General features: G+C 39.6%; 1 protein-coding gene across 4 annotated transcripts in view; it reads right to left on the bottom strand.

Moving 5' to 3' along the window:
- The window catches only part of LOC139131444 (gamma-aminobutyric acid type B receptor subunit 1-like), a 95,193-nt gene that overhangs the window by 39,570 nt on the left and 36,876 nt on the right, over positions 1–18,747 (bottom strand). For all 4 annotated transcript variants that reach the window (XM_070697485.1, XM_070697487.1, XM_070697484.1 and 1 more), the window contains exon 2: positions 12,501–13,145. In XM_070697485.1, the coding sequence (XP_070553586.1) occupies positions 12,501–12,770 (270 nt within the window). In that variant the 5' untranslated portion in view covers positions 12,771–13,145. The remainder of the gene's footprint in view (positions 1–12,500; positions 13,146–18,747) is intronic.

Here is an 18,747-nt window from a genome sequence, read left to right as displayed (position 1 = left end):
CCCCCACTTTCACGCCAGGACTGTCCGTGGTTTATAAAAGCGTGATTTACGTGCTTGCTGTGGTAGATCGATGATGTTGAATTATCGAACTCAGAGTTCACAACTGTTCCGTTTACTCAGCTGTACATGGCACGTCTTTTGCCAAAGTGTTCTGATGGATTCAGTATTAAACCGTCATGGTTTTCCTCCATCATTGAGGACACCCACCTAAGTAGCAAAGAATGAATGCTGCCTGAGGGTCCTGTTACCTTTGAAAATGACAATACCTATTGTTTTACACTCTGCTACCGTTTATTAGTATTTATTTCAAGGTACAGGCCGTTACTCTGAGATTGTCAATCGGCAGAGTTCGTTGTCAGTTTGCCTCTTTGTCAGCCTAACTCGTTTCTCCATCTGTCTTCAAGTTTGATTGCATGTATGCCCCCCTCTCTGGCTCTCATCCACCCTCTCCTCCCCTCAGAAGCTTTGTCCACCTTCCCATAGTATATGTACAGGGACAACTACGAGGGTGCCGCGCTTCCTAAATCATACAAAACAGAAAGAAAATGGCACACCAAACGCGAATGGTTTGATATGGAGAACGTAACAGAGTTCCCCGGCCTTTCGAACAACGTACCAAAACAACAACAGTAAACACACGAAAGACAGTATTAAACCTATACCCTCGACTGACAGAAAGTCAGATCAAAACCCTTGCTGGAATAAATGTTGCCTCTGCAATGAATCATCCACGGATTCCAATCCCGCGGTTGATTTATAATGACGAAAACGTTACAATAATGACGGGTATTCAAACCTTCACGAAAGCCGGTTTATTGGCAGACTCCCCTTTTCACACACACCTAATTACATCGTGTTTAACACTTCGAAATAAATCAAATACAATGGTGAAGATCCTTTTGGTACTGGACTGTAATTTACGTTTTCCAAAGGCCATTTGTATAGGTTCTAAAGCCTCAAAATACACAATTTGTCGTTTTGCTTGTCAAAGCCTCAATGGACCAGCATTCAAAAAGGGGGACAAAACTGATTTGTATTGGACGGCACTCGTGATAAAAATGGGTGGATTATTGAATAATAGTGAGCAACATATTTCCAGTATTTCGCGTTTATGGTTGTAGAGCGATAAAGCGGCAAGTATAATAAGCGAACATAACATAAGTTGCCATGGAAACCCGCTTGCATCTTTACAATGGCGTGAGCTGTCTCCTGAGCATTTTGGACTTGGGTTTCAGATGTGTAAGTACAAAACCGCAATGAAATTGGCGACAAATTATATTTTCGGACACACACAGAAAAGACCGATGATTCACGGTATCAAATCACACATGCAGGTGATGACGACGACGTATATCACACGTGCACTTTAAATATAAAACTACGAGTTCTTTTATGTCAGTGTGTTGTAGAAATGATCTGTGATAAAATGTTATTAGGGGAATAACGAACAGATCATTTTAAGTATTATGACATTTAAAAGCAGAAAATATCGTTTCAACTGAAATTACACCAATTTATAGGCACCCATATTCTACTCAGTACCGTCTAATTGAACATTTCAAAGAAAACACGCCTTCATTTACTCTGCTCGTTTCCTTATATTAACCTGAGTATAGATGTTTCAGGCATGAATTTCGTCCAATTTTTCTTGCATCGCTTCAGTTTATCAGAGTCGAGAAAGGCATGTTTCTATGCTGCTACATTCGGCAAAAATCTTGCAAAAAAGTTTCCAGGCAAATAATGCGAAAGCGCCTACAACTTGTATATGTATACACACATTCTGCGTGCGATTTGTTTTCGTTACTACAAGCGTGGCGTGACCAGTATTTTTTCTGCGCCCTTTCTGACTATGGGCTTTCACAACCTTCAACATATAGTGCGAGATGAAAGAATGATTAGAATCAATCTGATAAATGCCAATATATCCCCCTTCTGTGTATCTAGGACAATTAATGCACGTTCTTCTGTCACAATCAATGCTGTTCAAGAATAAAATATTAATTCATCATTTACCCACATAACGAAAAAGAGATGAATAGTTACAAACACATTTTCCAAGAAGATCGCATTAGTTCTTCACGCACACAACTTCTGGTGGTAATTGTTGTCATGGTGCATAAAACAGTTTAATATTTACTTTCGGATATCTGTCACGTATACGTAGCCCTAATGTTTACATCGGGTTATAAATGATCCCGGATGAATTTACAAAAATATACAGTCAAACCTGTCTTCGTGGTCCTTACAGAGCGGTCGCTTCTCTATAGTGGTCACTTTGCGGAAGTCCCGTGACCTTTTACATGTTAAGACCCTCTATAGAAAAGCCACCTTTCTTATGTGGTCAGTGGTCACATGCAATTGCTCCAATTTAGTACAAAACCTGTGTTTTGTACAATGGTCAGCATATCTGACTTTCTACCACCGATGTCAAAAAAAAAAAAAAAATGCTCAGCCGAAAGCAAGAAATGGTTATATCTTGACTAATTTTATCTGCATTACAAACTTTCGAAACTAAATGGATGTATTATGATTTTCAACAGATTTATGTTATAGAATTGTATTATTACTGTTATCTTTTCCTAAATTCACCACTCAGCACACTACGTACACCGACAGTAATGCCACACCCACCCTCTATAGAAATGTCACCTCCATGTAATGGTCACTTTTCCTTGGTCCCTTGTGTGACCACTACACACAGACTGTATCGCAGGCATTTTGAAAAGCATATACACTCGTTGCCTCTTTTACTTTTGATTAAGCCCACTTGATGAAGTCAGATTTTATGTTTATGCAAAGGCAAAACTAGCTCTATCTGGGGTTGTAGATGAGAGTTAACGATTGGCACTCTGTGTTCAAGATTGAGCTACAGAATGTAACATTACCATGCACTGGTCCGTGTACAAGTCTTGTACTTCCTATACAGGGTTGCCATTGATGCATTTGAAAGCTTGAATTTATATCACCATAAAATTTCACGTCACGCATGCAATATTATTGGATTAGGACAACATTAACTCCGGGTATCATTATCTGAATGTTATTTGAATCTTCCTAAGCTGGAACATTGAGAAGACTGATCTACTGCAAATAATCAATCAACATCAGAATATTCCTCAGGAGTTAGAGGAAGTTGTGAAAGATTGCAAATGCATTTACCCGACTAAGGTAAAAAAACCGACACAATTCTCAAAAACCAGCCGTTCATTATTTCAAAGCTCCTGGTTACACACGTTATTAGGGTGGTCCCTTAATAACGTGTGTTGGCGATAAGTTTGAAACTTTCCATTTTCCAGGACTTGCTCACGTTACTTCAGGCACACGGGCAACCTCGGCTTCTTTCAAAAGAAACATGGCATTGTCCATGCTAACGTAATACTCCATAGATATTTACGATTTCATCTTCTGCAGCGAGGTCGTAAAGGATTCGATGCATTCCGAACGAACCGAGCCACGGAATTTCGTTCACTTAATAGGACAAAATCCATCCTTTTGTGCACTTATGCATTGTACGACGAGATAAAGAGAAAGCAAATTAATCAGGTGTGGACAGTACAATATAAACACACGCTTGAGATTCATCGAGAATGTTAATACTGGAGATTGCCGTCGGCGCTGTGAATCCTAGCTGCTAATGCTGTGATCAAAATCCTAGCCTGGTCTCCTAGGGAATTCAAATCTAGGGACAACAACAGATACAAGACTTTGCTTCAGTAGTGACACTGCCGGCTGGAATTCGTAAGCCCCTTAAATCCATAACATTATCTACAGCTTGAAGCTTCATTATTTACACCTGCAAGTCTCATTCTTAATTCTAAACGTGAAAGTGACAAACATGCTAAATGTACCATCGGTGCTATTTTTACGATAGATGTCGACGTTGCAAAACCGAACGGACACTACTGGCACTGCTAAACCTTTGCAACCATCAATTTTTCATGGGGAAAAACAAAATAACTAGAAGGTCATAATTTACAGTTATCTTGAATCAGTATCGAAGAACAGACTGATTGAATTTTTGAAGATTATTAAAGCGGTCTCAACTTATTTTGAAATAGAAAATAAATCTTATGTTTTGTTGAAACTTGAACCTCCTTTAGCTGTGGGATATTTCCTATACTAATACACTGTTCCTTGTTCTACCCCTATATATATATATATATATATATATATATATATATATATATTTTTTTTTTTTTCTATATATTTATATATATATATATATATTATATATATATATATATATATATATATATATATATATATATATATCACTATGGGTTTGACTTGGCAAACGTTATATTTGACAAATAAATTTATGTCCAAACTAAATGCAAATGTAAATATTAACACTGCACATCGTATACAATGCATTCATTTAGAAGAGCAAGTATTTCAACATATTTTAGGAAGAATAACAAGAAAAATGTGTTTGGTTTCAGAACAAATGTAAAGAAAGGGTAAAAAATGTTATAGCTATTACCCTTTTAGACAGGATAGGCAATGTGAACGTCTCACTTTCCCGATGGACAGGACTCTAACTTACAACACAAAACAGGTTTAGAAAGCTTAATTTTCCAAGACTGTAAGTGCCTGTTATGTTCATATATCCCCAGTTGGTCCGTAACTAATGTTTTAGAGAGGATTTAGTGTAAATTTGGAAATAGGTCAGCAAATGTGAAATACAGCCGTAAGTTACTATACTTTTGAAGCCTTTATCTACAAAGGCAGTCGCCACTTCTATTCGAACTGGTCCAATGGGTATTTCAATCGTATGAAATAAACTAACCACACTCTTCTGGCTTCAACGGTACGAACTCTCCCTGGTGTGTGTTTTAGACAGTCTGTAAAGAGCACATGGATTTGCTGCCAATAGGATTAGCATTGAGCAATTTAGTTGTCTAGCATATGTTGCAATAATGCTTTACGTTCCATTATGTGTATGTCTCCATGGTGCAAAGCTGTTTGGTTGAATTATGACGGTTGCTAAAGGCCCATTTTCACTCTGCTTGGTAAATATATGACCTAATGGTTCGACGTATTCGGGCCATGCGTTAAAAGCTTGCGCTTAACTGGGAAAGTGGCCTCTCAACGGCGACAACTCTTGCAAGAACGCAGTCGTTTTCCAGTCGCCACCGAGGTCTTATTACGTGCCATGCTTTCCTCGCCACCCGTTTCCCCCAAGACATAACAGGGAATCAATATTATAACTTATCCATACAGTCATAGGTAACCTGTTCTGCTTCATCACTCCATTGAGATCAACGTACATCTTCGCGATCAAAGAATGAAGACGACAGTCCGCATTTGCAAGACAGGGTGAAATCTCCCTAACACCCGTTACAAGGACCAGCTACTTCAATACATGTCACTCACTGAAGCCAGATTCGTTTTGGGAATTGCCTCTCCAAGTCTACATTTCTTTTAAGTCTCAGCGTTTCCTCTTTTTTTACAGAGGCTCGAAAAATTAACAGCTCGTCTGCCCAGTACGGCAGACATATACGTCACTTGTAGAGAACTCCAGAGTAAATGGGACAGGCTCTAGGATTGAACATGACGTATTATCCCGTTCTAATGTACCTTCAGTGTGCATTATTTATCACCTTAACCGCTGGGATTGTGTGCAGATTGTCCAATAAATTAACGCTTATTAGATTATCGTGAGGAGAATAATGAAGCTCTGCCATGTCATAAGCACACTGACTTCCCCGGCGACATCTCTCCATTGAAAACGGCACTTGGAAATTAGTTGTAAACGAATTAGATAAAGCGTTCTGCACGTAAAGACCCCGTTTGCTGCTAGATTGTTGGGCGCCAAATGACGATGAGAAGTCTACGAGCTCAAATCTATGAGCAAGAACACATGTCTTGGTCCTATATTACAGTACTAGGCATAGCCATTTTCCATATTTTTGGAGTTGTCAGGACAACGGGGAGATTTAGGGATGGCGTATGATGTGAGCTGGGAGAGGTTTATGAAGTATAACCCGATAAGCAAAAACGCAAGGCACCTTGGGAGAACTATTTGCACTTTTTAGTTCATACATAAAGGTCAGAGGACCAGGGTAAATATTTTGGTTAACGATGGCAAGCCTAAAATTGACCAGGGAAAAATAAGAACGAAGAAAGAGTGCCATTTTACGTTCAATGATAGAACATCAAATTACTAGGCCTGCAAAATGGTTAAGTTTTCCAAGTTAAGTGTATTATTTCTAAAATCACAGGCTATTTTTAAAAGGATAAGGCATAAAATTTATCCTCAATGGGCAAGGAGTTAAATGGACGCAAATGTGCTTTTTGAGTCTTCAGTGGTTACTGTGAAAAGAGCAGACATCGATTAAAGGTATACTGTCACCTGTTCCAATTTTGGCACAGTTACCATGGAAAGAGAAAATCTAACCAATCACAGATTTTAAGCGGGTGGCCGCTTTTTAAAAACAGCGCCCTCATTAAAAACAGCTTTTTAAAAACAGCGCCCGCATTTTGAATACCAAGGAACGTCCCTTTGACCATATATGGGAATATTTAGATTACAGGTGACTGTATACCTTTAAAATACATCTGCACATACCGGCAAATACTCAAAGTGAGAGTGGTTGTGTTGACAACGTGAACTGGGGTTTACCACAAAACTGCTTGCCTTCTTTATCGTTCGGAGTTGTTGTATGTGTCTGATTTCTTTGCCATACAAACAGAGTCAAATGTACCTTTCCGTCTCCCATCATTCTCGCCGACACCTTGCCGTTAAATTTGGTCGTTCCCTCACAGTTTTCTTTGCAAATGGCTGGGCGGACCGAGCGTCTGCAGACAAGCAGGCAATGGGAAGTCTCGTCTTCTATAGGAAGGCTCTCGTCTTCTTGGTAAGAGTCTCGTAGTACGGCGTCTCCTGTATCCCCTATAGACCAGCCCTCACTTTGCCTTCCGGGTAATTTGAGCAGTCAACACCTTTTCCCGATTGCGATAACAAATCAGGCAGAAAGGTCTACTATGTACTGATAATTTTGTTGCCCTTTCCAATGCAATTTCACGTCAACTCTTATCGATGGACGCAATAAAGGGAGAGAAGGTGCGTTGAGTGTAACGCTTAATCGTCAATGCACAGTGTCTAAACTTCAATGCGGGTTTTGCATTTTCGAGACTCTAGATTATCATTTATATAACATGAGGCACTCTGAACCACACAAGTGAAGAAAAGTTCCCCATGCTGACGATATTAGTGATTTCATTTGGTATTTACAGCGCTGGGTCGAAGCTTGCTCGAGAGTCAACGTTCGTCACAAACAGATTTCTTGACTTAGCACACAACTTTCGATTCCGTGTGAAAGGGTATGTTGAGTTTTGACCGCCACTGAAGTCTGAGGTTTTGACATTGACCGTATAGGAAAAGAGCAAATGGTGATGGTAAGAGGATATTTTGCCTGTTTACACCTGATAATTGACGGTGGTCAAAAACAAGTTTGTGACGCATTAACTCAATAACATGTACATATTTAGGTTATGAAGACCTCAACGATATTATGCCAGTACCAATGCCATAAGTTGTGCCATGATACCTCACAACATTTTGGCTTCCATATAATATTTAATACTACTCTATGAACCGAAAAGGGATACCGAAAACTAGAAGTTAAAATGACTTTGGACTCGAAGGGTTTTTGCAACTTTTCTATTAAGAAAAATTAAGGCTACAGACATTCTGAGTTGCTCATCTGAGGGTGTATGTGGCTAAATGTTTGACATATTATCCGTGCGCGTAAGTGGCACAGGACGACTTGCAAGGTAACATTCATGAGTACGATAGGTTTTGGGCGATGGGCAAAAAAGACACGAGATGCGACTGTTTCTGAACAATCTCACATATGCGATGGCTCGCATTGCTTTGCCTTGTTGTCTTTATCATATCTGAGTTTCTGAACTTATCTTTGTTGAGTTCAGTGCCTAAAGTAAGATGAGACCCGTGGTATATTATCCAAAATGAATATCAATTTCGCTCGGCCTGGTCGATTTCCTTCCATGGCGCGATCGCCAACAAGATATATTAACCATAACGCGATCGAACGCGACTGAATGATAATTTTATTAATATAACAGAGGCGATCTTCTTTAACCACGATTGCGGTACTGTATCCGCTGAGATTGAGGCAACTTTACTAAATCATTAAACGACATCCGTTGCTTTGAAGAGGGGTAATTTTTCCACTATTGTTCCCATTTATTGAACAATATTAAGTTTCGGTCGGCCTTTGTATGCCTATCGCGAACAAATGCAAATTTATAGGGCGTTTATACTGCCATCTTTTGTCGTCAAAGCAATACACAGTTTAGATGCTACAGGGACAGAACACCTATTGAATTCAAATCAGTTTGAGATACTACGATAAAACTGAACCAGTGCTACCGCTCATCATAAAAGCAGACCTTACACAAAATATTTTTTAAAATCATGAAATTCATCAAGTATGGTAGATCTATTCACGAAATAAATTTTTGAACACTGCAGCCCGATTTCTCGATTAGCATCTTAAACGTGATATAGGTGTAACGTGATATAGAAATAAACAATTTAACGAGTTTACATTACATACATTACATACATACATACATACATACATACATACATACATACATACATACATACATACATACATACATACATACATACATACATACATACTATGTGTCTCAACACGTTTTGAACAAGGCACTGTATGCATTACAAAGAAAGATATTACAAAAATCACCAAAAGTTACAGCTTTGGGCACGGAACACCTGATTTTTTCACTCGATATCTTTTTAAATGGCAGTTTTGGTTTATTCTCACAAAAAAAATCGACGCCCGAATCGTGCAGGAACAAAAAATGGTCACACCAGCTACAACATGGTAAAAACCCAATAACAATTACGATTTACCGTTCAAATCGCTCACAAGTACTTTTTTAGCTGCTTCAAATTTCCTGACGTTTGTGAAGACGACATAACATACACTAAATGACCATGACCCAAACGAATTGTAAAACGTCACTCGTAGAAATAGACTCGGAAATGCATTGTCAAAAATGAATTGTTTTATGATCTGCCATTGAAGTGTAACAAAATCTAATGATTTAATATTGCGTGACAAATATAATCGGCCTGAAACACATTCCCTCACTTTTGTTAAAATCTTCTTAACGAATAGACTAATCCAATAAATCAGCTTTCTGTTGACACGTTTTAGGTGTCTCAATGGAGACACAGCGGGCCATGTGACCTATGACCCAAGGCGTTTCGTCATTTTCGCTGTGAATGGAACTTAGAGATCAATTACATCCCTGAAAGTTAACAACATGCCATAGCATGAACCAGCTAGTGGACTACAAATCCGATGCTGACATCGTTTGACAAATAAGTCGACTTTTTGCATCGCGTTGCCAAGGCAACGCTGTATGAGACGCGCGAGGGTAAATAGCAACACATATGTCACGCAAACGAGTTACGTCATCACTATGGCAACAAGTATATCAATTTTCTTGGTCGGGTGGTAAGCAGATTTAGAAAAAATATTTGCTTTGCGAATTAAGTGTTCCGACAAAGTTGTATCGACATCTGCAAACGTTTTTTGTTTGATCAACAAATGCGAAAATATGCTTCCGAGTTGAAATTGAACTGCAATATACACATCGAAACACTTTCATTTCATATTCAGCAGCCATGAGTGGCGAACAAAAGCTCTCTCCGGAATTCTCGAAATGTCAAGAACTGAGTTAGCTTTATCTTCGCCAGCCTGATTTTGTTTCAACATTTGTAGAGGACTGTCTGAAGGCTTAGCTCAAAATTAAATGAGACAGATAAAAGAGGGGAATACTCAAGTGTTGGAATCCTGGAAAGCCACCACTGACCGATTATCTGGTCACATCAAGCCACCAATGTAAGCGAAAGTCGTTGAAAGAAAAAAAAGAGTACTAGTACAAGTTATGGAGACTAGAGTGTGACTATTAATAATTTTATGAGCGAATTTCAAAAAAGTGGCCACCTCTACGAACATTTGTGGCTAGGCAATGGCGTATGCACATGTTATGTGATTGATGCCAACCAACTGTGGTTGATCTAGCGGCAATAGGCGACGACGCAGGCATGTCTTTGGGAATGGCGACGTTGCCAAACCGCGATCTGAGTGTTATAGTAAATTCCGCTTACATGAACCGGCAAGCGCACTTAGAATCCGCTAGACAACTGATCCTGACCCAAGCCGGCATGAAGTGTGTCACCAACCAGGCTAATCCCAGTATGACGTGAAGATGCAACGGTCAAGTCGTTTAGTTAACTTCTGCATGCATGCGTTGTAATTTTCAGAACTTGAACGATCACACGGTGTTAAATGAAGTGCAAAAGTGAGGCACGGTTGACATGATCGACGTTCGTGATGGAAAGCGGTGTTATGATTGCTTGCAAATGCGGGAAATAAGTGAACCGATCGCCAAGTGAATTTTCAAATTTCTGCCAAAGGCAGCGCAGGACACGAACTGCAAATATTTGGTGTACCGATTTTTAATATGAAAAAGCAAACACCACTCGAGGGAAAAGCTAGCGCTCTTCCGAATAAAATTTACAAAATTAGATTTTAACCTAGGCTTTGTTGTGTCACCTCGACCATAGACTGCCAAGCAAAGTGGGCGCCGACGAGGAGACGCAATAAAATTGTAAAACGAGGAATGCATGCCAGTTTGCAAAATTTGCAGATTTATATTGGCACTGTTATATTGCACAAGCAGCTAAATTCTTGAGCTCATTGCGAAGTTCGAAGGTCAAATCACAAGCCCCAATGCATTTTACATTTTTCGAAAAGGATCTGGTTTTTGTGATTTACAATTGCTAATGTACATTTAACGTCAGTCAGTGATATGCAGTGTTGCAGTCATCAGACCTGTACCCATCGCGGCAGTTCGTAGAATTATCAACTAGGGGTGCTGATCACGTGTTTCAGGCCTAACGCCCGTAAATGCATTTCCTGTATACGAGGATCAAAAGAACCGAAACGCTTTTTCTATTTAATTTTGGGTGTTATTGGGATTAGTCTCGCAAAGTGGAATCCATGGTGTATAAAGTGATGTATTTCTCAGCCTATACATAGTTCCCGTGAGATTTTGCAATTTGAAAATGCCACGAGTCAATTGTATATTAATCTGGATCCCATGGTATAATGTTTTGACAAATAAGGTAAATGCATTACATCTCAACATATTATTCGTACAAACGTACGTGCACATATTAATACAGGGAAACCATATGTTTACATGTACGCTTAAACACACACGCACGCATGCATACATAAATGCATAACCATATACATATATATATATATATATATATATATATATATATATATATATATATATATATATATATATATATATATATATATATATATATATATCCGGCAGTAAGGAAGACGTGCGAACGTATAGGCACGAACGTACATACGTACATACATACATACATACATACATACATACATACATACATACATACATACATACATACATACATACATACATACATACATACATACATACATACATACATACATATACACGTACATCTAGTCGTTAGGGTATAACTGCACAAACGCATCGTTTGGACACAGTACAAAGTATTCAACGCAATGTTTAAAATGTTACTCATTTTGTCTTTTTTGTTTTGTCTTTCTGGCGGAATTGAATATGATAACAGCGTCAGTTGTCTCCAGGGGTAAACAGGGACAGTTAACCTGAGACAATGAACATCTGTCGACGTTTGTTGCAGGAAGAACACGGTACCAGGAAAAAAGTAGCTTGCAACCCACAAAGATACATCGCCACGGCGACGGATATGAAATTTTTATAATTCATGAAAGATAACCCTCCCAACGGCTAAATCGGCGATACGGCGTCTAAACTGCTCTGCAAAATTGCCGGTGACAGCAATAAAAGCTTGAGATCTGGACGCATCCATTTCATGCGATAGAATTCGGCGGTGAGTGAAAAAGGTAACAAACAGCTAGGTCATACTTAATAGACGTATATTCACAATGAAATGTAAAAAAAAACACCTGTATAACATAATACCGGGTGAATTAGCCACGAGAATAGGAACAGTACTTCATTTGAACCAATATCGGAGTGAGTTACAGGATCACGGTTGTGTTTGACTCGCTCGGCTAAAAGATGGTGCTGATCCATGAAGATAAAAAAGTTTTTGAAAATATATTATTCACTCGACTAAGCGGCTTCACTGTACGCCTTTAATAAATGCTTCGCTGGCATTATGAATACATTCAAGTCGTATTTGCTGAAATTTTGGAATTTAATAGTTTAATTTACGTATTGTTGAGAGTAATATGTGCATTTTAAACTTCATTAGGCGAGCTTTTACGGTTATTACTGCAGCCCACAAAGGAGGGCGGTTTCTTTGCACTCGTGTTAGTAAAGTCTGCGATAACACGCTTGGTGTTGACGCATCTACTTGAAATTCGTCCACTTACTTGGGTATCATTAAAATACATCGTTAATTGGTATCCTGGCAACACGTTCCCGTCGTTTATGTCATCGATCGCCAACTTTGCTGCCAGTAATTCCGAATGCCCATCCTTGGAATACGACGTTCCGTTGAGCGAGAAAAGTCCGCCGATGTAGATGGTCCGGTTCTCCGCAAGAGCTGTCGTCGGTCGTCGCCGGCAGGAAAGATACACACATAGCCACAGAGTTCGATAAACGAGCGAGCAGAACGACGGACGTGCCTTGCTCGCTGTCATTCTTCTCTACTCACGCACCGTCGAGTGAGAGCTGCGAGTCCCGCGCGCCGTGGCTGGCATGAATTGTGCACCCGATGACTGGCGAGGAAAAGTATTCCCACTGCGCATGTCACATCTTCATTCTATCGCGCATGCAGATTATTCCTGGAGATTTGCGGATGCCCGTGTGTATAAATGAGAGAGCTTGGCCCGCTGTGCACAGCTCGTCAGGCGTTCACTTATCGGCATGGATATCCTCTCTCGAGATTTAAAATAATGCTTTTAGAGTGTTATATCAGCTTAGTCGCACGGTCACGTCCTGGCGGCCCTGTCACTTTATGTAGGCTCCGTGCGTGTCACCGTTCCACGAAAGCATCTGAAGCGAACACATAGCACCTGCAAAAGACAAATTGTAGCACGACACTGTGAGGTCAACAAGGAAAGTTAGTTTTTCTTTTTAATCGGGAAATATTTCACATCGAATGCCACAAGTGTTCGTATACTTAGAGGGCAGATATGAAATGCAACATTTGGAGACAGTGCATTTGGTAGAAATAACACTGAAAGAAGGACATGCAATTTACCGTGAAAGCGAATGGAAATATTTATACTCAAACGAAACATATTTACATAATATCTGTGTTTGTTTTCCAGAAACCGCCTTCTATCACACAAATGTTTCGATGCTACATAAATAGAAAACACGCTGAGTCACAAAATACAACGCCCAGAGAAACACATTGCAGCTTGCCATGGCTGGGGAATAGAACCCGTGCTTCCCGCCGTGAAATGCACTCAACGTATACACGTATTTGGAAACAAATAGGATCGTTTTTAAATAGCCCTTGCGCCGTCTCACAACTGAGAATGCCGTTATTTATTGACCGCGATTACTATAAGGAAGGCAGTGTGTCTCTGTTTGAATAGAAATCACACTTTATTAGATCATTGAGAAAGATAGATGTCTATATGTTTCTCTGTGATTAGATGGACGTCATTGTGAACGGAGCTGAGTAATGTTATTCTGTCACAATACTTTGTGCACTGTGACACCGTGCACCAGTGACAGCTCATTTCAAACATCCTTCTTTTCCTCGAAGTACACCTAAGTCAGGACACATGTTTGAATACAGCTCGCACGGAAAAAAAAAGAACGCTATACTATACTCTATTTCAACACAGTCAGTTTACATTAAGCTTACAAAGAGGCGGTATATATTGAGAGATTAAGGCCGTACAGCATGATGTATGCCTATGTTAGCGCCGGGGCAGAATAATTGTTAATACCCATATATCTGGGTGGACGTAAGATTTACTTGCCTTGCGCAACTGGGAATCTAGTTTCAAAATATGTGTACGTGAGGGTGTAGAACCTTTGCGGTTTTAAAGTGAAATTTTACAGTAACTGTGCGACTGTAAAGTAAACTGTCCTTTTGTTAGGACTGTGATGCCATTGCTTGTTAATACTGAGAAATGTCTGATCATAATAGTGATAAGCCTCTTACATTCGCTTTTCTCTTGTGGCGGGACTCGTCTGTTTTCCTGCAAGTTTGCAAATCATTATGGAGACCTAAAGTCCATTGCATATTTCATGATTGATAATCTCGCGTTTAGCTGCCTCGGGTTCAATACACTGATATCGGTTGACAGCCAGTCGGCTGCAAGCAGTCGTTTCTCGTGAAATATTAGCTCCCTTTGTGTCTGATGTTAAGGGGGTGGCAGTATATCTTATGGTTTCCTTTATCACGAGGATTAAGGTCGGATGTGATTGTGAGAAGGGGGTCTTTTTTGTTAAAGGCGTGCAAAGTACTACGAATCGGAGTCAAGTTTCCGATCTCACAGGTAGGTTGCATTCGACAAAGTATATGGGCTGGAAAAAATTGAGCGAGTAGGGTGATTCGTATACGTGTGGCGAAACTAAAACGTGTCGAAATGTAGCGTATACATCGTTTGCCGACCTTGACAAGTTCTCCTTGCAGTGCAGTAACATAGTGAACAAGCAGAGGCTTTTATTCCGGCTAATTGTGTATCTTTCCAACAATTTCAATGAGGTCGCTCTGTGTCGCGCTCACCGGGAATGCTGCCGTGTTGTTTTGCCAAGAAACGGCGGGACTCATAGAAAATTGAACCACTTTCGGACGACGCCTAAATAAGTTTCAGATTGATTCTCGGGAGCTAATCAACTCTGTCCATATTTTCTTGTTTTACGTTTTCCCTAGCCAAGCAAAATTTCAATGTCACTGTTTTTCAGACCTTTTCTGCTCGGAGGCTATTGACAAACTTTGTACAACTCTATTTCTCTTCCTCCATACTATGTTGAATTTGTGAAAAAACATTAATATCTTCGTCAAGCGAATAATTTAATAAACCGGCAGACTAATTCAGCATTAATCCAATAAATGCGTAAAATTGCTTCGAGATGTAACTCCATTAAATTATTAATTTTGTCATAACTTGTCAAAATCCAACGCTGTGCGATCTCCTAAAAAACGTTATTCGTCTGAACTTTTGCGCAGTTTCAGACATTTTTTATCGGTCCATTAAAAACTGAGGCGGATGGAGGTTTTGTGAGAAGTTGACCTAAAAATGGCTATTTTGTAAAAGTGCGGTGAACCGGCAAGTAAAATGAACGTCCGCTACCCGGACACCCGAAATAGTTGATAATATCGTGTGTTAAAGCCAATCAGGACAAGTTGAACAAACGTGACGCACCTGAACGCAAACTGTCAAATGACCTTTAGATCAATGACGGTTTTTTTCCAAGTCTCTTTTTCTATCTAAGCGTAAAGTATAAAGGTGATTTTGCTCTGAAATAATACGTTGAATTGCAAAGCCGTGGTGTAAGAAACGATGTCTAAAAACTGCCAAATACCAATGCGTTAAGGGGGTCAGCTGACACCGTCAACACAGCTGTTACTACAATAATCTGAAATAACGAGGTTATCGCGACCTCTTTAGTCCTGATTCACTTTTGATTCCCTTCCAATTATTTGGATTTCATCAACTACAAAAACAATAGTCAAGAGAGACGTAATCAAAAGATAGTTCTCTATACATTCATATTTTAGGAATATACTGAAATAAATTGCCGTTGAAACGATGTGCATGGCACGCGTACTTGTACGATGAGCGGAGACATTCTCTAATATTCATTAAAGAGAGTTGACCCCTGACCTCATTCCTCAACCTCCCAGACAAGTGACACTTTCAGAGATGTTGAGATTGTGTCACACACATACACGGAGTATTCTTCATTTTGTGATAAGTTTGGTTGAGTGCACTTTAAGCAGTTACATTATTTCATATTTATAGAAAAGTTTTGATGTATGTATGTATGTATGTATGTATGTATGTATGTATGTATGTATGTATGTACATGCAAATAATGGTTTGATGGATAGATGGAGTAAGCGAGTTGATGGATAGATGAGTCGGTAAATGAACGGATGACTGGTTGTCTAGCTGTCTGGCTGCACGGTTGTGTAATTGGTGTGAGATCAGATGGCATACAGAGGTCTATAGATGTGTTACCTAGACAACAATCTAACCATCTAAAACAGCGATAAATGTACATATTGTGGTTATAAAACCAGAAAAAATGACTCGCAGAGACCATCCTCAACACGATGATGTTGATGCCCGTGTCGTCAATATTCTCATTGAAACACGGTCCTGGAGGGACCGTGATTGAAATTAACCATATTCCAGTTTGTCCTTGCCTTTATAGTCGGATATGGTATACGTTCACATAGAATTCGACGGCTGGAGTTAGGCATTGACACCGAAAAAAATCGTCCTTTGTTACGCAAATGTTTCCATCTAATTTATGGCAACCGTCTGCCATGCCTTGCAGTACTCGTGACAATTTCAATGGAGTAGATTGCATCGAAAAATAGTCGGCAAGCCATTCTTCATACTTGGGTTTATCGTTGAGGATTAGGAATTCGTGCTTGTCATGAATTATAGGTAACGGAGAATTTATTTTTGAATTACAGATGAAAAGTTCAAGTACATACGCACACAAAGGGGCCTCTATCTCCGTCATGCAGTATTACAAATAAGCGCTACAAAACCATCCATATCACTTGTGAGCACGGTCTGTCCGGTATTTGGTCATTTGTTATGGTATAGATATCGTATGGTGGATGATTGTTCGCGGTTTTGTCATTTGTTGATCACGGGAAAATTGATCAAATACTCGTCTCGCCATCCAAGATCTTCATAGAATAAGCTTACAACATAGAGACAAATGTTTGGACTCTAAGACCCCTCAGGTACTGTACTTTTCTGGTCTACCACTTGTTGGGGCTCATGACGTAAATAAAGTTTTCAACTGCTTAATTTTTTGTGAAAATTAAAAATTTTATTTTTGCTCCTACTTGTAACTCGCATGGCGATAAATCATATGTAATTTGTTTCTCTGGTACTAAATTTTGAACGGTGACCCCTAATTTTTGTTTTTTTGTTTCGAAAGGGAACGCTCTAAAGTTTCCCTTGAGAAGGGTTTGAATGAAAGTTTCAGAATTTTAGCTTTGGGGCGCATTCTACCTTAAAGATATACAGTCACCTGTAATCTAAATATGCCCATATATGGTCAAAGGGGCGTTCCTTGGTATTCAAAATGCCCATGTGAGGGCGCTGTTTTTAAAAAGCGGCCACCCGCTTAAAATCTGTGATTGGTTAGATTTTCTCTTTCCATGGTAACTGTGGCAAAATTGGAACAGGTGACAGTATACCTTTAAGGTAGTATGCGCCTCGAAAGTAAAAGGCTTAAACTTTTGCGCGCACTTTCCTCAACCATTCGCTTTCAAAATAAAGAAGAAAATTTGGGGTCACCATGCAAGTTTTGGAACTAGAGAAACAAATTACCAAAGATAAAGCGATATTTGAGATTCAAAATGGCCGCTATCCGTGTGTTAACTTTATTGAGAAAAATAAAATTTTCGATTTTCGAAAATGTAAGACCCATGAAAAGATTTCTTACACCAAGAGCTTTAAAATAAACCCCCACAAGTGGTAGATCAGTAAAGAATTGCAAAAGTTTGAGAGTCCGAATATCTGTCCCCGAGCGAGGCGTATTCTACCTTAAAAACCGTGCATCTCTGTGCATCCAAAGTGGCAGAGCCGTACTCGTAGTAGTCTTCGTTTAATTGATATCGGTTGTCAAATACATGATACCTGGGATGTCATTTATAAAAATGTGACGACAAGCTTTGATATATTTGGAAAGAGCAGATGGTCCTTTGGGGCTAAAATCTGCCCTGCAGATAAAATCTGCACGGGGACGGTACTCATATCTCTTCAGTGAATATTGAGCAAACGCGTTGGCGGATGCGAAACGACCTTAACAGGCAGGTAAATAGTCCGTAACAAAAGGTTTATTTCATTCACGAAAAGAGGCAAGCATGCTTATTTCACGCTTCAATATTCTGCTGTTGAATAGTGAAACCGAAATATAAGTATTTCTCTCATCGCCTGTATTTCTTCTCAACAACTTTAATGACCCGATTAATGGAGTCAGGGACCGCTTTTGATTGCGAAATGAAATCGCCAGACGTTAATCCTACCCACTCTTCCCCTTTCAAGAGGAACGTTACGATCTGGCCACTGAGTCGGTATCGGAATACAAAAGATTTCACTCTCAATGATTCCGTGAATTTCCATACTTTGAAGTGGCGATGGCGACACCACGACGTTGCAGCGGCCATATTTTTTTCATTTCTCTCTAGTCACGTCCGTTTGGTAAATTTATCGTGATAAAAGCTTATACTTATTAGTGGAATTTTTGTGACTTTATCGTTTACGCGAATATCCCAATTAATAACGGTTGGCATTCCGTCTGATGTGTTTCGGTGCAGTGATGAGGTCGTTCGGCGTCAGTTTAGCAACACACCGTGACATCGACTCACGCTCGTGCCCGTCTGTACATTTTGAGAACCCTACCGAGCGAAAAAGAAACAGACACAAATTCCAACAAGGCGATCGCAGCACGTCTACA

Source organism: Ptychodera flava, chromosome 4 (assembly GCF_041260155.1).
Source record: "Ptychodera flava strain L36383 chromosome 4, AS_Pfla_20210202, whole genome shotgun sequence".
Taxonomy (NCBI): Eukaryota; Metazoa; Hemichordata; class Enteropneusta; family Ptychoderidae; genus Ptychodera; species Ptychodera flava.
The sequence above is the reverse complement of the archived record's forward strand: the minus strand, read 5'-3'. Positions and strand labels throughout refer to the sequence as shown.